Source organism: Trachinotus anak, unplaced genomic scaffold (genome assembly GCF_046630095.1).
Source record: "Trachinotus anak isolate AG129_WGS33_773 ecotype Australia unplaced genomic scaffold, CSIRO_AGI_Tana_v1 ptg000018l, whole genome shotgun sequence".
Classification (NCBI taxonomy): domain Eukaryota; kingdom Metazoa; phylum Chordata; class Actinopteri; order Carangiformes; family Carangidae; genus Trachinotus; species Trachinotus anak.
In genome coordinates, this window is record NW_027273869.1 from 4,966,167 (window position 1) to 4,988,060 (window position 21,894).

General features: G+C 41.8%; 1 protein-coding gene across 1 annotated transcript in view; it reads right to left on the bottom strand.

Moving 5' to 3' along the window:
- Positions 1–865: 865 nt before the first annotated feature.
- ntf3 (neurotrophin 3) overlaps positions 866–21,894 on the bottom strand; it is a 38,397-nt gene continuing 17,368 nt past the window's right edge. The window contains exon 2 of the mRNA XM_071502808.1: positions 866–2,710. Coding sequence (XP_071358909.1) covers positions 1,844–2,710 — 867 coding nt within the window. The 3' untranslated portion in view covers positions 866–1,843. The remainder of the gene's footprint in view (positions 2,711–21,894) is intronic.

A 21,894-nucleotide genomic window follows, 5' to 3' on the forward strand; every position in this document is an offset into this window, starting at 1 on the left:
TTCCTGGAAATCAATTCTTCTTCCCTGCTCGAAAGAAGTAGCTTACACAGGAAGTTGCGGTGTGCAGACAGTCCAACTGCTGCTTTAGAGCAGCAAAGAATTGATTTCTGGTAAATAGTGAAACGTTAGCCATTAGATTAGCAAAATATCAGCAAGTTGGCAGCATGTTAAACTGGAAAGTCCCATCATTTAAATTTTACGACTAACAGTTAAATTAGATTTTTTTCAAAAGACTTTATCATTCATGTATCTATTCATGTTTTCCAAAGGGTTTAATCTGAACCATGCCATAAAAATGACTGCAATCATATCACATGACATACTATTACAGGCTTAGGAGTATACAGCTGTTAAGTCAGTCCTCAGTATTGGCCAGTTACACAAATTCAGGTATCAGAATCAGTTTTGGGAAGGACAAAATGATACTGGAACATCTTTACCTGTTACTAAAATTAATTAAGAGATGGCTCTGGTCTCTTAATGGGATTTGTTAACACGAAGAAAAACAGAATATCACCAGGCTTATCCTTTAACTGAAACCATAACATCCTTTGTGCTCCATATATAGGGAAACCTCATGTTTTAGTCCGTCTGCGTTTGTTGTGATGAAATCTCCAACTCTCCAGCGTACATGTAAAATGCAAAGGCTAACAAACTAAAAAAAAAATTAAAAATTCTCATCATCACAAAGCCAGTAACAAGCTTTTTCTCAAAAGTGGTGTGCTTTAGAGATTCAAGTTTAACACACAACAGCAGCAGCAAGGTGCTGGTAAATAAACCCAACTCTCCTCCATCACAGCAGCAGAGGGAGGGACTTTTTTCAAAAATTGAAAAATGGGTATTTGTGAATGAAGTGTTTCCAACATTAAGAAATATATGATTTTATTAATAGGAAGAAACAAAAACAGCTCATGATACCAGTTGAGATTAAAATGTGGTGAACAGCATCACGGTGGCCTGAGGAAAACCAGAATTTTTATTTAGTCAAACTGTCCCCGAGTGGAATGAATGAACGTGAGGTGTTTTACAACATAACAGTACGGTCAATGCTGAGCGCAGTGTTTGGTCACAAATCTCAGATCTGTGTGTTTTGGTCACAGAACTCTTTGTACCCTCTGATATACTGCAGTTATCTGTGTCATTATGCTAAAGGATCGTGGCTCCACATTGGACTGCAGGACAGAACAGGCCCCTGCAGCTCTCTCACCTCTGGTTTACCCCCAAAAAACATTTGCGGCAACTGCTGTCTGTGAGCTCCCGCGTCTCTGTCTTTCACTGCCACACTGGTCAAGGCACATGTAAAGTCTTACTGTGAAGCACCTTTGCAGCCCAGCTCTGTATCATAGTCTCAAAATGAGTTCATAGCTTGTTTCATTCCTTTTTATAGACATGTTTTTTCCTTTTGAAAACTTTCAATAAATAACACAAATATATTCATACGTCATATACATATACATATATATATGTATGTCTAGATATATATATATATATATACATATATAGAATAACATGTAAAACTACATGCATTTCATATAATTTAAATAATTTATATGTACAGTTCTCCCTCACACACTCACGCCCTCCCTCCCTGCCCCTCTCGAGTGAGTTCTTCCATAACAGCAGTGCTGCACCGGTTTGTGTATTTTCAGCACAATAATGTGAAATATCATTTTAAAGGACCCATGGTTTCTTCAGTAGAGGTGTCAATTTATAGCAGATTGTTGCTCTTCACCACCGTGACACATAATCCTGTGGTGGGGAGCAGTGAAAACAGGAAGTGAAATCCTATGTAGGAAGTAGAATTCCAAACAGGCAGCCCCCAGCAGGGCTTGGGTTGTTTTGTTTACGTCCTCCTGTGACGTTTCTTTGACAACGCGCAGACGCACGACGTGTCTATGCGTATCCACCTCCAGCCCACTGAACTGCGAACCTGCGTCAGCGCTCGAACGTACGTCTGTGTCGTCTTGCACTGCGAGTTCCAGTTCTTGTCGTCAATGCCCCTGCAGCCCCCCTTAAAGGGCCTGGGGGTCCGACAGCGCGTCTCATAAAAGTACTGTTTAATGTCCTGCATGCCAGTGGTTTTAATTTTGCCCAGAACAGTAACGGCGTCCCCCCTGGTATCCACTGCTTGGGTCTTATCCGTCACCCACTGGCTCTCGCTGTCACACACAGAATATTCCCCGCGGTAGCTTCTGTGCTCAGCGTAACGCTTCTTTCGCGTCTTATTCCCCGCTGCCCCGCCCTCTGGTCCGCTGCTCACAAAGTCGTCGGCAAGGTACAGCGGCGGCGGCTGCAGTGGTGGCCGGTCACTCAGCAGCACCCGAGGCGAGTTGTACCGCTTGTGCTGCCTGAGCAGGTCAGAGTTCAACAGCATCACCTGCTGGTCCATCACACCTTCACTGCTCCCAGTCCCCCACTGCTCCGCATCGCCCTGGTCCTCGAAGGGAAAGTTTGCACTGAGGAGAGGAGGCAGCGTGTCCTGGGGCTCCGTGTCCCTGCTTTTCCCCTGTTGGCTCTGGTTCGTCCTGGTCTTCCCCCTCGTCAGGTCGGCCTGAAGCAGCTGGATGATGAGAGAGTTTAAAGGGTCGGGACTCGGCTCCTGCTGTTGCCCCTGGTGACTGCTATCCATGTTGGTTGCCTGGATACCATAGAGGTACACGAGGACCATCACATACAGCAGGATGGACATCACTAGATTCACCTGTAAGATCTGAAAAGACAGACGGAGACAAACTTTAAACAGTGTTTTTGTCCTTCTGGTAAAACTCATTTTCTTAAAGTGACAATAACAGAAAATCCTTCTGCACCTTTCATTCATCAACCTTGTGAAACTCTTTGTGGGAACACTTAGCTTCACCTCTGTTGCTGTGATGTAAATAACAGCAGCTGTGTGCGTGCATGTCTTGGTATGAAAAGGAGCACGCTGCTACTTGTACAACATACCATGTCACCATAAAAAAAAAACCATAATTCTGTTCACGGTGATACATGGAAATGCTTGGCACGAGCATTCAAAATGTGCAGAATGAAACTTGGCACACGCACATGCACACACACACACACACACACACACACCTGACCCTGTCTGACCCTTCATGGTGCAGAGGCAGTTCTGAATCCCTGGACCAGCAGGATGATTCTGACGGGGTAACACCCAGCTGCTGTTGGCTAACAGACACTGTAGATAGAAGGTCAAATTGTTCTAGTTTATATATAATGATAGGTTAGACTGTGAATCAGACAAAGAGCTGTTCCACACGTAACAACTGGAAATAGCATTTAAGCCAATTGGGCCATTAGGTAGACAGGTTATGTGTTACTTCTTCTGTTAAAATATCAATCATGGTTTCACTTTCCTGCTGCAGACTCCATGACTCAATCAAAAACACACTTGTTTGACATGTTCTGAACTGTGGTTCCTCGTCTCACACCGGGAACACACTGGACGCATGGCGAGAGCGTTGCAGCTGCCATTGCTGGTCTGCTGCGGAAAAAGTGTTGCGTCGCTGCTTCTGTAGCTCTATCTGTTTAGATAGAGTTTGCAGGATACTTGAATTTTGGATTTCTCTTCTGGGATTTATTTTTGACAGAAAATGTCACTAAAACACCACTTTATCAACATACAGCTTCTAAAATGTTTAAAAAATATATAAATTTATATTTTTTTTATGTCTGTGTCATATTCAGATTCAGCATAAACATAGAAAACTGTAATGGAAGGTGTCAGTTTTGTGTAATATTGCTGCTTTGATGTCAGATTACTGTCAACAGTTCTTTTTTTTTTGCTGCACGTGTGCGTATCACAAGTGAAAAATAGGCAAGACATCAAATCTCTAGATCATGTGACGGAGCTGCAACGTGTGTGTCCGCTCTACCCGTGTGGCTGGAGTTATGTTCTGAGCCCTTGTGCCCTAAATAGTGACATTTACTCTCACTTTTACTTGGACACCCAAATTTACCTGCTAAAGCCTAAAGAAGTTGCAGCTCCTTGCTTGTTTGAGTTGGAAAACTGTGTGGTGATCAGTGGATCTGCATTTCACACAGAGTAACATCGTGTCCGGGAGCAGTTTTCTAATGTCTGTGTGTGTGTCCGTGCATGTGTGCAAAAGTAGATGTTTCAGTGCCACATGCTTGTTCCCAGTCAGCGCAGGTCAGGATGCGCTGGAGGTGTCAGCCTCAGGGAGGTGTTATTGGCACATACTAGTTCTCAGAAAAAAGTTTTTTTTTTTTTTGTTTTTTTTGATAGACTTTATACCCTTGAGGAAAGCAGACTGACTAACCCTCATTCATAAAATAACATTATTCAACACCTGCCTACGTGACCCAAACTTGGTTGCCAGCAACAAGAGTAGTACCTCAACGTCTCTGCTGCACTTTCATCACCCTTTAACGCATGTTTGACATTTTCCTCAGCTGTCAGAAGATCAGTGCTTCCCTGACTTACAGGCTAAAAGCAAAGCAGCTTTGCCTCTTAACATTTCAGCTTTGACAGCACAAGAATGTCATGTAATCACAGGGGTTTACCACAGATGTGTGGACCCTCTAAGATTATTACACATAAAAGAAGTAAACCCTTAACCTTAAAAAAAAATAAATACCCGCATACTTTTCTTCTGTGTCACCCTGTGTAATTGTGGTATTCCCACAGTTAAGGAAGCGGTGATGTGCGTTTTTATGGGAAGCTGCTGTTTATGTTGCAATCCACTGCACACCCGCATCCTCTATAAAACTAAAAGTTCAGATGTCTTTCAGAGGGAGACGGAGAGAAGAGGTGAGAAGGTAAACACACCAACAGACGGCAGCGGACAAAAAGAGGTGACTTGCTCCCATCAGCATTATAATGACTGAATGATCCAGCTGTTGATGATAGGAGGGGCATCTGTTCAGCAGCAATGTCACCTTACAATCAATGGCTCACAAAAGACACACACACACACAGACACCAACCAGGTCAATAAGAGCCTCAAACCTACACAATTGTCATAAAAGTAACAATTTCTTTACTCCATGTTGGAGACGAGGTTTTGGTCCAACATATGCCTGAAAAAAAAAGTTTGCAAAAGTTATTGCCCCCACTGTCGGCAAGTCGTAATTACACGACTGTGCAGAGGGCTTTTAATTTGAAATGACGGATAAAGTGTAGACATGTGGCAACACCCAGCAGAGAGGCAAAGAGAAAAAGAAAGAGAAGAGAGACAGAGGCAGATTTAATTTCTATCATTAAGATTTTTATTACCCACTGACATTCACTCCGACCACTGCGCACCACACAGGTACCACAGAACCTTTATAGTCAGTCTGGCCATCAGGCATCCCAGGACAAATGCTTATTTCTGCTGCAAATTTGGGCATTTCATCATGGGAGTCTGTGAGGATTGACTCACTTTTGGAGCCAGCCTCAAGTGGTCGTTTGAGGAACTGCAGCTTTTGGCACTTAGTGTTGGCCTCATTTTTCAGTCCTGGAGGTTCCTGCTTGAGTAACATGCAAGAAAACATTCCACCTTAAAAGTTGTCAGTGGCTGGCAGGAGCCTCTGAGCGGCACAGTGAAATAAATTAGATACTAAAATTGGACCAAAACTGCATGTCTCGGGACGGGCGGCACAGCGGTTAGCACAGCTGTCTTTCTGTGTGGAGTTTGCTTGTCCTCCCTGTACCTGTGTGGGTTTCCTCAAGGTATTCTGGCTTCTTCCTATAGTCCAATGACTTGCAGGTAAATTATGAAATGTCAAAATATTCTTTGGTTGCCATGATGGTCAACAACTCAAGGATTTAACAAATGAGCTATTGTTCATCATTAGTATTTGTTCGTTAAAGGGCTGTTTCTCTGCTGCTGAACGCGGTTTCTTGCCACCAAGTGGGTGGTGGTGATTGTCGGTTCAGCCATCTTTGTCAGTATACTACAAGAGGTGATAATACAACCTATGAGCAGCGTTATGTTGTCAGAGCTGATCAGACGCTACAGTGAGTCACTATCAGGAAGTGACAAGACGGGCTGGGGCTAACTGCTAGCATGCTAACTTCAGTAGAAGAAAAGACATGATAGAGACAAGAGTTAACATTGATGTTTCTTTCCACCTCTGGAGACAGCTGTTGGTGAGTAAAGGAATGAAGTTTGATGCCTAACTCACAACATTTCTTCTAGACTGCTAACAGCTGCTAAAGCTAAAGTTAGCTATGTAGCAATAGCAAAACTTACAAATCGCTCCTTTACTCTAGAGATCGAACTTGCACATAAATGCAGCTCAGACAAAAACCTCCACACCTCCAAACACATAGTTTACACAGAAAGCAAAAAGTATCCCTTCAAACAGAAAGACAAATCTCACAAAAGTCAACATAAGTCCTAACTTTATTAATTCCGCTCCATGTTGTCCCACACTGCTCCTGGATGGTACCAGTGGAACCTCTGGTCACCAAAATATCAAATCAAAGTTACAGAAGTCAAAATCATGACATAAGAATGTGACACACTTAAAGTGACACTGACATAACCTTTGAGTTTTTTCTCAGCTTCTTTCCATCTGCTGTAGTTATTAAATCCAAGTGTATGAATAAGGATCTCTTTGTAAATCAGGCGCCAGGCCTGTGAAACTGCCTTTAGTCAGACAAATTAATTTCCCCTCCTGCTGCCATAATCACTGTCATAAAAACCCTCACTGTAGTTTATGATGTTGACATTCAGGCTGGCAGAGGCTAATGAGGCTCGGTGGGTGAGTGATAACTTGCTCAGTGAGCAGGATGATAATGAGACGGTGAGTGTGGGTGCTGTTCTGTATTTCTTTGCTTATTGTCGGAATAAATGTTGGCACAAGGACGGGAGGATGAGGAAACACCTCCCCAGTGAGGACACTCTGCCCGTCCTCACCTCTACCAGAAGTTATTTTAGGACAAGGACTTGAGTTTAGGGTTAGGTTTATAATTAGGTGTTGGTTACACGAAGGTTTGGGAATAATTTTAGTCATTGAAAGTCAAAGTGTTCGTGTGTGTGTGTGTGTGTGTGTGTGTGTGTGTGTGTGTGTGTGTATGTGCCAGAGATAAGAGAAAAGAGAACAAAGTGACAGATGTTAATGCTCCTGAAAGATAAAATGCAGTAAAATACATTGATGTGCAGCAACAGATTTTCAGGATATTATGAGTCCACCTGTTTCAAAGGCATCAAGGTGAATCTATTCTCAGACTCTATTGTGCAACAACAAAACTGACAAAAAATTACAAAACTCTGTGTGTTTCCGTATCTGGAAATGGCTCAATTCACACACAGCTGCTGAAAATGTCCAGATTCTGATATATTTTATGTTGTCTTTCTTAGTTATCTTATCGAAGCAAGGCTGCACGTAAATGCATGCAGGAAGCATTCAAGGCAGATTGAAATCCAATTGCTCACCAAATGTTGAGAAGGTCTAAATGCCTTCATTGCTCCCAGAATCATTCAGTATGTGTCTTTACTCCTTCCAAGTCTGTGGAAGTGGACAGTTGCACTAAAATTAGCCGTCATTCTCCCCATTGCTCGAGAGAGTAAGAGAGTTAGTGCAACATATAGATATTTTTAATATATATACATATACAAATTTTGCTGTGGGTATTTCATATATGTTACAAACTAATATCTTCATATATGAGTATGTATGTATATATGTGATAATAATATAGGTGACATATATGGCTTAAAGCGTTCCATCAGCCTAAAACCTATAATCTAACTAGAGAAATTGTTCTGACTCTGCACCCACCCATTACTCAGACCTGCTGTCCTACAGGGTGAGTATACCACCTGGCAAGGTAAACACGGCGGATGCTGGAGAGTCATCACTGATGTTAAAAAAAAACCCACGAACACAAATGTTTATAACGACGCTAACAAGGAGAACATCTGGGGTGTTAGAATCAGCGGTGAGCGTTCAGCGTTTTCCTGCAACACAGCTGGAGCGTGCAGTCTGTGTTTTGGCGCCACTGTTTACAAATTAGCCTGGATGCTCACATTGTTATTGTTATATTTATTGCACTTTATTGCACATCAGTGTGTGGATGGCCCTTTAACCTCTAAATCACAGCTTGTTTGTGACCTCTAGAGTACGTGCAGTGCATGTACTGAATGACTGGAAGAAGAAACAACAAACAGTCAGGGGATTCCTCCAATTTTCTACATGTTATTAGAGACTCTGTTCAGGGCAGGAAATTTGTAACCATTGCTTACTTTTGCTTGTAGGGTGAGATTACGATCAGCAACTCTTTGCAAGTTTACAACTTTCCCCCCCAAACAAGGAATGATTCAACATAGCAGGAGGCATGTTTACAAGAAATTTGCCATGTGCCTCTAAGTGCTTAAACTTAAACGGATAATTGCTCAAGGAAAATATATTTTTCATGTGACATTCAGATGGTACTGTGGCCTGAAAATAGTCACAGAACTGGGTGAAGCTGGAATGCAGGTTTTTGGGGCTTTGTCGTGCCCCACCACCACAACACTCCATGTGACTCCCATTAATTTATTATGAATATTGGCTTAAATGTGTTCTGTTGCCAGGACCTTGTTTCCCGTAATCACTAAAATGATTTTAAAGGAGGCCCTGTGTTAGAAAGCTTTCTTTGTGCTGTGATGTGTTAAATACATAATCAAAAATACCCAATAAAGACAGTGAAGACATGTCACAGCTGGACTTTGTCTTGAATGGCTTCTCTTTCTAAAGAGGTGATAAAAACCTGATAATTAAGACAAGCCTGTGGGGCCTTTAAATCATCTCCTGGCAGACTTTTAAACACAATTGAATTGATGATTGAGTGATTCTGTCCTTTTTTAATCACTGCACCTGTTTGAGATTTGTAACTGCTCTACTTTTTCGCCGTGCTGTGGCTCTAGGGATGGAAATCTCCCTCTTTTGGTCAGTCCTCATTGAAATATGTGAAAAAACTACTGGGTGGATTTTGCCATGAAATTTGACACAGAGAAGCATAATGCACAGATGAAGCTCGATGAATGTGGTGATCTACAAACTTTTCCTCTGTAGTGGCACCAGCCAATCAAATTTTTAAAATTCCTCTCTAGAGGTTTTTTAAACACTGTACAAATACTCTGCTAGGATTAACATTTTGTTGAACATAGTTTTGCCACATCAAAAGTGAATTGAGAACTGGGGCTAGAAGCACATCTACATTTACTTCCTCGTTGAGAAACTCTGGATCAGGCCTTATGCCCCACCCACCACCACCTGCTTCTCCAGGTCTCCAGGTGAAAGAGCAGAGAGCATCAAGATGGTTCGAGGAGGAAACATCCGAGAGACTCAGCCTCATGTTTGAGCCTCAGTCAGACCCAGACTCAGATGAGGAGTCTGTTGAGACCAGAATCAGAGACTAGCAGACAGATCAGAACAGTTAGCGTAGTTGGCGTTTTTTATTTGTTTATGTTTTTTGTTAGTTTGTAACTGGCAGTGGCTGACACAGTGTTATTTGTTGTACTAATGCAAACTCTCATTCTCTGTACTGTCAAGCTTTCAGGTTTGTTTTGCAGTTATTTTGCTCATGATACGTCTTGTATAAAAACACCATATAGACATGATAACAAGTTTAAACACTTGATTTTCATTGGAGGGGGACTTTGGTGTCTGACCAACTTGCTGTAAAACTATTGACAACCATCAGCCCTACCTTCCCTTTGTGTTTAACACTCAAATGATAGCATGCCAAACTAAAGGCCAGTTCCACTGCTCTGCATGGGCCCACGTAAAGTAAATTTTACTATCTGCTTACATCCATGTGAGGGTCTCAGTGGACCCCTGTGTGGACGTCTGTGTGTAGCACAAAGTTTGTGACCAAGCTGAATGTTCACACTACAAGCGTACCGTCTGTACTTGTGCTAAAACACTTGTTTCATGCATTGTTCTGTATTCCATGTTCTTGGTCAAGTTCTCTTTTAAATGGTCACACAAATGTTGTTCAGCCAACAAAGCTGTTCTTGCTGTCAGGAGGTGGCCATCATGTTTTGTAGCGCTCATGTGTGGAACAAGTTTAAGATGTTGACCATGGTAAACATTACCTAGCACATAGAAGCTTGTTAGCATTGTCATTGTGAGTATATTAATATGCTGATGTCAGCATGTAGCTCAAAGCACCTGCAGCCTCTCTTACTTTTTAAGTCCAACAGGCTTTTTGCAACGGCATACAGGAATTTGCTGTAACTGAAATATACATTCACCCATCTGCCCCAAACACCACATGTTTGATGACAGCCCCACACTGAAAACATCTGCATACTTATATGACATCATAGTCATAGTGCCACCCACAGAAAGCAGGAAGTAACCCTTGACTGACTGATCATCTTTTGATTTACATGAAATGTTCATGGTCTGGTCTATACTTGATGTACAGAAACAGAATACATGTTTGGTGCATGTTCTGTAGTGTCACATAGTGGATATAAGTAGTAATACATAACATGAAATACATCATGTCTGCCGCGACACAGCCCATGCAGGAAATCACATCTTACTTGTTGGTAGCACAGTTCAAAACCACATTCAATCATTTGGTGGCTGAAAACGATTTTGTAACTGTAGGGAATTTTATATATAACATATGGTTAATTTCCTCTTCAACAGATCTATAATTATGTACCGTGAATGTACAGTATATCCCCATAGCCGATGATGATGTTTAAATATCAGTACTGGTTCACTTTGAATCTTTGGAATTAATGTCCAGCCTAAAACCTGCATATGACAACACATTTCAGTCTCATGTGTGGTGATAAATTCAACCAAACCAAACTCAAGCTCATGGACATTCAATAAAAGTGACCCTGAAAAAAAGCAGACAGCTCCATATCAGAAAAAAACAAAACACCACAATCAGGACAGGGAGGTATCTCAGCTTCCTTCAATTCAACAACCATTTCACAACTCTTCCTGCTCACAACTGTTGCCATACAACAATATCATAGACTTATTTACCTCATCCTCTAGTCAGTACCCAAAGCTTTTGACCATAGATAAGGATTGTAGATTGCAGTAAATTGAAAGTTTAGCCTCCGGACTCCACTTCCTCCTCAACAGAACCGTCCTGATAAGACTGAATCCCTGCAGATGTTGCATCAGTCCACTTGTCAGTCACACACTCCACCTCACCTTCAGTCAGACCCTTGAACTCCTTCACTTATGGAAGTGACTTCCTCACACCTGGAGATACTGACCCTCTTATGAAGCCCTTCAGAACCACGTCATCAAAATATAGCAGTGATGTAAACCTGAGGGCTTTAGTCATGTTTACTCATGCCGTGGTGGCACAGTAGCTACACCATGACTAAGGCTGATGTGTTTTATTATTTACTGTCACTGACACACAAGAAACAGGTTAGAGCACAGGTTTGGGCCCGATGAGTTATTAGAGTCAGTCTAAAACATCCAACCTCCAACTACACAAAAAAGGATCAGACAACTTCTTTCTAACTCCATTTTTTTCCCAGACTTGTAGACTTCAGAACCAACCAGTGACGTCATGCGAGGCAGATTTCACACAGCTTTCTGTGGAGCTGCTGAAGGCTAAAGGCACCTTTTCTCACATGTGAGGTAGTGCTCCCCAAGAGCTGGGTCACAACCCCAAACTCTGACCCTGCAAATAACAAGCATTCAGTAATAAACGAAGCAAGGAAAGACTTGCCCTGGCTCATTCCACTAAGTGGAGATGAATGTATGACTGAGTAATGTCATTTACCAAAATGTGATGCAACTGTTGTACTCTGTACATTTTAGGGTGAGAACTTCTTAGAAACAGGGCCTGGATAAAAGAGGATACTCTAGTAGCTAAACCCTCCTACTGTAGACTAGAACTTCATGCTGAAATTGAACTAAAATTGTCTCATCTACTTCATAATTGTAGAAAAAAATGTGCAGAACATTTCTTCTTTTTCTGTCTGTTTCTGTAATCGTAATGTAAGTTGATTAAGAGCTTCATATTTATTTTAAACAGTAACTTTAATCCCAGCCAGGGAGAAATGTAATGACCTTCTACGCACACAAACAAAAACCACAACTGCTCCCAACTCACCGTCACAAGACCTGTTACATAAGACCGATCAATCAGAAGCTTCAGGTCAAATCGAAATGGTCACAGGAGGCATCAGTGTCCAATGAAAAGAAAGCCTTGTTGCCGAAATAGAAGTAAAAAATTCTCCCTCCGCTTCCTTCATAACTTCAGCTCAGGAGGATCAAGAGCCATTAGGTCAGTGTCCAGTCAGCTCCCCCCCGCCCTCTAACATTATCCCTCCTTCATCCGCTCATCATCTCACACTCATATCTGCTCACATTCATCCCTCACCTCACTCCTTTCTCCACTTGTGCTATCATCCTTCCCTAAAGTCCAGTTCTCACACAGGACAGGAGGAGTATTATGTAATTCATAACCCCACCCCACCCTCCAGGATCAACTATCTGCAATTCAGTCAGTTTTCATTTTTGTGTTCATCTCTACAAGTTTTTTTCTGATAGGAGAGAACAAAACTCTATATCTATGAAGAAAAGGAGAAGGTTGCACAGTTAAACAAAAACATGTTTAACCATGTCAGGCCTCCTCCAACATATGGAAGTAGATCTGAAGGCAAAATCTCTGAGGCAGAAACAAGGCAAAAACTTCTGATCCAAATCGCTGAACACCCCAGAATAGTTCACTCCTGTGCAGCACAGCTCATACAGGTACATGTTTGCATGTTATCTCACTTTCCTTTTCCCTCCTTGTGGTTGAAAGACCTGCACTAATCATTCCTTACAAAACAGACCTGGGTAAACTGCCAAGATCCTCGTTTCACCTGCTCTCCACGCTCACTGAAGCTGTTAATCTGGTACAAGTCAGTGTTAAAGCTCAGAGCTGCTGCACACAGAGAAATACACATGAATGCATATGTTGGCATGCACCACTGTGAGCGGAGTGATGGGAATATAAGATGGGAGAACTTCCCCAGAGGAGATAGTTGCACAAATGTGGCTCCTGCACGTAGTCAGTGAGAGGCTCAGGTAGACGCTGCAGACTCATGCCCTCTGAGCTTTTAACACCCAAGGGATTGATTCAGATAATCAGCCTGAGTGTGGCAGCGTCTTAGCAGGAGCACAGACGGGTTTCCTCTGCAGTGACGTACTGTACGGCTGCACTGACTGTGTCACTGCCGGGTGAGGGATGGCTAATAGACGATACATGTGACCATATTATGTATTATAAAGATGTATCACAGAAATGTCATTCATGTCACCACTCAAGTAAGGTGTAATGATCAAAACTTTGTGCAGGATGTGTGGGCTGCATGTTATCTTTGATCGTGTACATAAAGGGGACAAGGCATCAGAGCTCAGAGTGGATCACTGTGAGGAGCAAAGCAAATCAGTCACGTGAGCTTCAGTGTAAATAAAACCATTTGGCACAAAAGTCATGCAGTGCGAAGCAACTACTAAAGCTCCAAGGAAATGCTGAAACTCTCATTTAACCAGTAAATAAAGGCATCAGTATAATTTGACCAAAGAACTTGTTGGATAGTCAAACAGGGTCTGAAACTCCTCCCCCTCGAGTCTATGAAGTCAGATTATGGGGTCTTGTGTTCACCCATTTTTGTAACATTACAAAACCAACAATCCAACATTCACATCGACTTCACACAGTGCTACGTCAGGTGTGTGTGTCTCTCTGAAGCTGTCTGTTCTCACCTTTTTCTGTGCACAAGCAAGTGCAACACTACAAATGAAAGTGTGCACCTGTATCCCCCATGTTTGTTTTTCACTCCGTCTTTTCACCCTCCAACATGGTCAGATGACATTGTGGCATCGTGCAAAGCAGGCCTTACAAAAAAACTTTTGGATAAGATCTTTCTTAAAGTTTAAGTTAAGGTTCCTTGAATTAAAAATGGTTGCACAAAACACCCTTAACTTTACTCCTTAGGATTTCCTTAAAATGTTCACTTTAGTATTTTGTCTTCTCCTGTTCTTGGTCTTATACTTAAAGGTCCGTATTTTACACTTTTGTTGTGTTTTATTTGAAGTGTTGATATAGAAAATATATTTGTGGTTTTAAAAACCAAAAACCATCTCAGCGTAGTTTTACATCTCCTCTCTCGGGCTTCTCTCTGAAGCTCTAGTAATAACAGGTCAGTGAGCCAATCAGAAGAGAGGCTTTGAGCAGGTGGGCAGGGCTTGGGGCATGGCTGAGAGCAGTGACTGCTTTGTTATGACATCACAAAGTTACAGAAGTCCTGACGGCCGGTTTTAAGGCTCAGTTTCTGAATACAGGCTGTGTGCATTTCTCTGTGGACTGAGGCTTTGATACTTTCACAGTATTAATATAGAACCTAGATCTGCTTTATAATCAAAGAAGACATGGACATCTACCTTTACACAATATGACACCTTAAGGAAAAAAGTCAGTTAATGCATTACACATCCAAAAAAAAAAAAGACCTTTAGAAACTAAAGTAAGAGAAAAAAAACTATAGATACCTCTGACTCCATCTTAACCATAACATGGGCGAAGTTCATGGTAATATTTTAGATTTGTCTGACTGTCTAGAGTTGGATCCCTCGACTATTAATGATTGGTCTACAGCTCTACAGGTTTATAGGATCTTTCCTTTCAGTTATAGTCAAGGTATTTCATGTCCACAGATCAATGGTGTGCCATGTCATAAACTCAGTTTCAAATGTTCTTACCTGCCTGCTGAACACTGTGGTGAAGAGGAGGATGAGATAGCGGCACATTTCCCAAAAGTGGTAACAGGTATCACAAGTGCTAATGCCAACAAACAAATGTCTTTCATTGCTGTAAATGCCTTAACTTTTTTCTTTGACTAAGGAAACCTTTTAAGAGTCTCAGCCAAGGAGAAATTTAACCTTAAGTGTCATACCTAAGTAGAAAACTTGAGGTGTTTTGTGCAGCTGGCCTCAGGTCTTCAATCTTCCTCCTGTTTCATCATCAGCTGCCTCCTCTGTCCTCTCCACCCTCCTGCTTTCTCTCCTTATTGTCTCCCTCTGTCATCAAGTTGTTTTGCAGTAGTGCTTCTCTCTACTTTACTGTTTCACTGCAGGACTACCAGTATAAGGTGCCAACTGTGACATTAAAAAGTAAACATAAGGTTGTGTTTAAGTTTGTGTTACATCTAGCTTTGAATGTGCAGTGGCAGCAGTGTAGCAGTGGCGCAGACATCACGGCTTCGTGTTTCAGATTTTGACAAATTAAACATGGAAAAAGTCATTAAAACCCTGACAAACCAAAATATGCAGCAGGAGTGAGGGTGTGCATGTGCCTGCGGCAGTTTAATTCAGATTGTGTCGGGGTTCGTTCTGTGTGTTTGTGTGTGAGCAATTTGAGTGATGCAGCCCACCATGAGGAATGTAAACCTAACACACACAGGAGAACAGCCGCACACTGGTGATTGAGACAGAGCGAAACACACAGACAAAAGTAGTGTGTGTGTGTAACTGCTATGTGTGCCTTTAATAGAAAATACCTACAGAGGTATCTGTACCTGTAACAGCTGTAATACCCACAGCAGCACATCTCTAATGTCTAAGCTGTTTATTAGTCCTGGTGCCAAGTTATCCACAGACTACTACATGGATCAGAACAGCACATGCGTGTCTGTGTTAGTGTGTGTGTGTGCCTGACTAAATGCGCACTGAGCCTTTTCTTGTTTGTTTTTGTGCGTGTCAGTGGTTGTTCTTGTGTACGTGGTGGATCCTGAGGGACATCGACGGAACACAACTGCAGGCCAATTCAAACAAACATAAAACCACAGGAGCGGCCCCATCACTTCGAGGCGAACACAGACATGTGATGCTTCTGCAGTCAAACAGATCATAATCAAGCATATTTGGAAATATAAATAATTAGTTTTACATGTTCATACCAGAAACACCCTTGAACATTTACTATAGTAGGATGGTGCAATGAATTTTCCTTTATTTGAAATACTTAAAAAGAAAAAATTAATAGAACTTATATTGTTTTTAAGGGTGATCCACCCCTCCCTTCGTCTAAATTTAAAGCTCAACAAATCCAGACACCTCACTGTCAGCAACAAGAATTTAGGAAAATTAAAAACACAGAAAATACTGAAAAAAAAATTCATTAAAACGCACATTTGTGAACACACACTAAACTAAATACCATGCAAGACTATCTCCTGATCTGACCTATTCTGTGTGTGTAGGATGGGGATCTGAGTGCAGAGTCATCGGGGCCTGGTGGTGATAATAATCCACCCAACTGGCACACCTAATTGCACACACGCCCCACCACTCCATCCTGGTGAAGTCCGGATTGTAAAGGGCACCAAAAGGCGAAGTGCTGTTTAGCGGCACCGACCGGCCCCGTCTGTCTGATTAACACGAGTAATGACAGGATCAGCCTGGTGGACGTCTGGCAGCAGAAACAGAGGGAGGCAGTGGAAATGTGCCAGGATGGGGAACAGGAGGATGACAAGGAAGAAAAGAGGAAAGAAAATAATGGAGAACTAAAGCTGTGTTTTAGCATCTTTTAGCATCTTTTAGCTCATTGTTTTGGTTTTCCTGCAAAGAAACTCACAACACTACCTGTGAAATTAGTGACCAGCTGGTGAACATAGTGGAGCATTTAGCCAAAGAGCACCCAAGTTTTTTATTAAAGATCCAAATATGAATTTTACATGAGCTCAGGGGTCCAGAACAATGGCATCAGAATACACCAACATATATGAAGGTTAATTCATCAACAGTGTTGAAAAGATATCTCAATACTCAGCTATTCTCCCTACGTTAAGTCTCTTTATCACACATCATAAATTCTCAAATAGTAGCCTTTATATACCTCAGCGACAGAAGGAACCAGTGTGGTTACATGAGAGACACGCCTCCATTTCTAATTTTCCCAGTTTCTCATTTAATACACACTCTAAACTTCCTCCACGTTCACCTGTTGTCTTGATAAATGTCCGTTTCCACAGCCCTGATTCAAACAGCGTCCACTTTTTCCCCAAACGATGTCCAGTGACCATGAAACTCAACACTTCCTCCAGAATTTACAGCCCTCCATTTATATGTCAGCTTTAATGGGATTGTGTCTTCAAAGGATGATAAGGAAGAAATAACTTCAGTTAGTAAGAGTAACAAGTGGACATGATTCTGAATTTACCATGTGAGCTGTTATAGTCAGCCACAGGTAATTTCACCCCCCTCAATAATTTTTTACACAACATTTATTAGCGACTGACTTTTTTTTTTCTTTGCAGACTTTGAGATCAACATCCTGCTGCTAAATTAGTAGTAATGTTCACACTAACTGATGGTGACAGCTCGTCACGGAAACAGCATTACCCTTCTTGTTACTGGACTGGAGGGAACACAGATACAACAGTGGCTCTGTGTAATTTCATGTCACACATGCACACACACTGGTGAGGAAGTACATGTCCGCGTGCAATCACACAAGTTCAATTGAAGTAGGGATGAAAATAATGTTCTTACATAAGGTAATACTACGTGACACATGGTCCTTGGTCCGGACTTTGAGAAACCAAGACTAGAGCCAGTACTTTTTTCAGGAGTTGATGGAGACTAAATCAGAACTGAAAGGAGGTTGAGTAAAATTAGAAAACTGATCTTGGTAGAAATTACATTTTGCAGTGTCAAGAATTCCTCCCGACCTCCATGAGCTTAACAAGAAGGTCTGGCTGATCCGAGGCTGCTGATTGTAAAGTTCAATGAGGAGGGAGCAGAAAAGAAGAAGGCTGATGATAAAGCATCTAAAGCTGCACTGAATATTGTAATCTGGCAGGAAAATCGGGCGAAGAAGCCCAGAGAGGTGAAACTGAGGATCGAATGTGGCAGGGAGGCTAAGAGAGAAATAAAAGTGGGAGGAGATTAAGCTATTTTAAGAAGCTGGAATGAACAACAGTGACCAGCAAATCACTGTCTAACCTCTGAACTGATTGTAACTGGGACGCCAGCCTGGTAATCTACTGGCAGTAATGCTTAATAAGGCAAGCCAACTGCTGTCAGACACTTCAGGAGGAGAGGAAAGGAAGAAGAGGAGGAGGAGGAAATCAACACAGACTTTTCCACATTTGACCCTGTACTTTAGACTCTCTGACAACAATCTTAATGTCAACCTGGAAGTAACTCAAGAGGAAGAACGGTAGACAGAATGAAAGGTTAAGTCTGGACTCTCACGCCTACATTTAAAGAAATGCTTAAAAAAATCCAAACTAAATCCTCTTAAGCTTGCAGCAGAATTTCAGCAAATAAACATGGCTCCAACAATAGCAGCATTTTAAAGATGGTGATAAGTCACTGCTTTTTACCTTCCATGTGTCTGAACTGTACTGACCCTGGGTCTGAGGGCAAGTGATTACACCTTCTCTGAACTAACCAGAGAGGAAAGGAGAGCAGTAAGAATGTGCTCTGACCACTGGCCTCCAAAAATGTTCATGGAGTCATCCCGACCTGACGGTGCATGCAGTAAGAGCAGAATTGAATTTAAAAGTGACGAGATCGCTCAAATTAAAATAGTCTGTTTTCACTGCATGTTTCAGATGGACGCTGTCGGCTTTACATGTGCATGTGTTCTACTAACTCAGTTACACAACGGACACTTTCAGCAAAGCAATCGGATTAGTCAGACAGGTTCCCACTGTGCTGGAGCTGCAGCACAGCTAGGTTATATATGTTTCATGGTGGCTCTGCCAAGTCCAAACGCACAAAGTACGTCGCAAAGTGACAAACACTCCACCGATCTATCATCATGCAATGGACGGTTTATTTAGAAAAATCAATTTCGATGCAGCAAAATCTGAGATATCATTTTTTTAATGTGGTGGATTCATCCAAACCTGGCACCTTACATTACCCCCAGTTCGGCTGCAGACAAACTGAGATCTGGTTGTGTTATGCTAGAAGCAGCTAATGTAGCCTCAAGCTTGCAGTACACTCCCCAACACAATGTAAACACATTCTGATGTGTAAAATAGCTGGGGCTCCCCTTTAACTGTAAAAAAGCTGAACACACAGATGAACAGCACAAGTGGCAACAACTATAAAGTTTTAACAGCCAAAACTTCGACCTGCAGGGTGTTGGACGTTATTAGAGTCCTATTAAAGGCTGCAGAGGGGCCGCTTTGACATTCACACATCACAAAATCACAAATACTGTTTGAGTTTCACACATGTTTTTTTTTAACATAAGCAAATAAATCAGACTAAATTAGTCTGAGAGTAAGAAGCTGATATAAAGGCGACAGTGCAACTGAGGCAACATATAAGCAGACTATTACAGTTACATTGTGTAGAGGAGGAAAAACAAGACTCACGGTAATAAGAATCAATTACATGTATTATTAATATACTTGAAATAACTAGAATAAAAAAACACACAGAGGAGACAGGCAGCACAGAGGCAACAATACAACATAATGATTGTCTGTTACTGTTTTACACTGTTTATATGCCTTTTTATTATCTATTGTTTTATATATTGTGTTGTCTGGTTTTTCTGTCCCGTGCTTGTGTGTATTTTTAATCTTGAGTCCTGCTGCTCTCCCTTGATGAGATGCCAAATAGAATCTCGTTGTAGAGACTAAAATGACAATAAACTTCTTTATCCTTTATCCTTATCATACATTTAAAGTATTGGTATAGTACAAAGTTCATTAAAAGTTAAGATAGCTGCAGACAAATATAAGCTCTGTCTCAATTCAGGGGCCGCGTCCTTTGAAGGAGGCAGTCTACGAAGGCGTCACCTATTTCATTCATTTGAATCCCCATTAGCCACTACCAAGGCAGCAGCCACTCTTCCTGGGGTCCACTCAAGTAAACATTACATCATAACGTGAAACAATAATGTAAATTAAAATCCAAGACAAAAGGTAACAACCTTTGTAGGCGTCATCATCCAAGACTAGTCTACGGAGAATTTCTTATTAATCCTTTGCCATTGATGTATTTTTGGACTCAACCATATACCTGCTTTGGAAAGTGTTTCCATAGTGATTCTTCACTGGCATGCAATGAATCTTGGAATAGGTTTGGCTGCAAATGATCCATCTATTCATTGCAATCAGTCTTTGAATGCATCCTTCGAAGGATGCAGCTCCTGAATAGAGACGCAGCTATAGATTCTGACAAGAAACGACAACCATCTGAGGTTCCTGAGGCATCAAAAATAAAAACAGGGGACACCGCAGCGGCCTGGGTTTCAAATCCGACCCGCGGCCCTTTGCTGCATGTGATCCCCCCTCTCTCTCTCCCCAACTTTCCTGTCTCTCTCTCACTGCAACTATAATTAAGGCATAAAAAAGCCCCCAAAAAATAAATAGATAAATAAATTAAAAAACGTCTTTCATTTTGTGGCTCTGAGCAGAAACCTGCCAGCTCAGGAAAACCACAACTGTGTCAGTTTGAGACCATGTCGTGAATGGTGTGCATTGTAGTTACCGTGGAGACCCCAGTGATGATACAGTCAGGGCGCTTAGAGATGGGGCTTAGCGGAGCAGTGTGCCAAACTGACAAATCCTCCAGAGGGATTTTGACCCGGCAGCGTCTGAGCCCTAATGCTGTCCAATTGACTCCAGATGTTACGGCACAGAGAGAGAGAGAATATGAAAGATAGGCAGAGCCAGTCTGCAGCTCATCTTCCTGCCAAGTGTTTCTCCTTCAAAATAAAATTAATCATCGCAGAAAAAAAAACTGAAGAAATGTTTAGAATTAAGAAAATGTCATTAGTGTCCCAGAAATGATTTGATGACAGACATAATGTGATCAACCCTGCCAGTCACATGAAGTTTATAGCTACAGTTAGTCTATGCTTGGAATCAAAGGTATGCTGAATGGCTCCATTTAATCACACAACTATTTACAATTGGCTTCTGTGGTCCTGAAATGACTGCAAATGAAAGCCAAAGTATTTTTATGTGGCTAGGGAAAGCCAAACAGATGGAAAGACAAAGAGAATCTAAAGACTTAATTTGAATGAAATTGAGTTTTAATCTGAAATCGAACAGGACAAACAGCTCAGGTTTTGCAGGATCTCCAGTGATCAGGGAATTCCTACATTATCCTGGAATTTTTCTTGAAGCCTTGGAGGAAACCTGTGGTGCAAGTTTTCTTTAAAGGGATTTAAAAATGAGAACGTGTTTTTGTTGGATTAGAAACCTGAGTGAAAAAAACGAGCAGGTGGAAATAAACTTCTTCAATTTTTCACCTTTTATAGGAAAAAAAGTGACATAACACCGGCAAACAGAGTCAGTCTGCAGCCCCACGCTGTTACGATGAGTGGATTATCCTCTTTGTTTTCCTCCACCACCCCCCCCCCACCTTGCTCTCTCTTCACCCCCGGGGTATTAAGGTAAGTGCAGGGAAGGGCAGAATTCCAACCATAACAGTGAATTGCCCTCTGAATGTTTTGCTGCTCTGAGCCAGGTGAGTCATCTGCATTTATATGCCGATTATCGCTTGAGAAAACTAGTTTGTGCACGAGTGCGGTTGCAAAAGTGAGAGGCTTCGGTGTGGTGCGTGTAAGAAGGAAAGTGATCTTAGTGTGTGTGTGTGTGTGTGTGTGTGTGGCAAGAGTGTGGCAATGTTTATGTGTATGTTAAGGTCAAAGAGTTGTGTGTTTAAGAGCCTGCTCCATACTAACATGAGTTGTAACACAGAGTACATGTACGTACATATGTACATACCTACAGGTACACATTCCTTCAGCTGACAGAGAAAACATGAGGACACACACCTCGCAGTGAGACTGACGCTGTTGGCTGCCAGTCTGCTCAACTGTTACTATTCCTGCTGCTCATATCTAATTACACAACCTCTAAATCAATTACATTCTTAAGAAATCCAGTCACAGACACAGAGGGCTGTTTGTTGTAACCACAATGCATGTTTCAAAAGTGACCT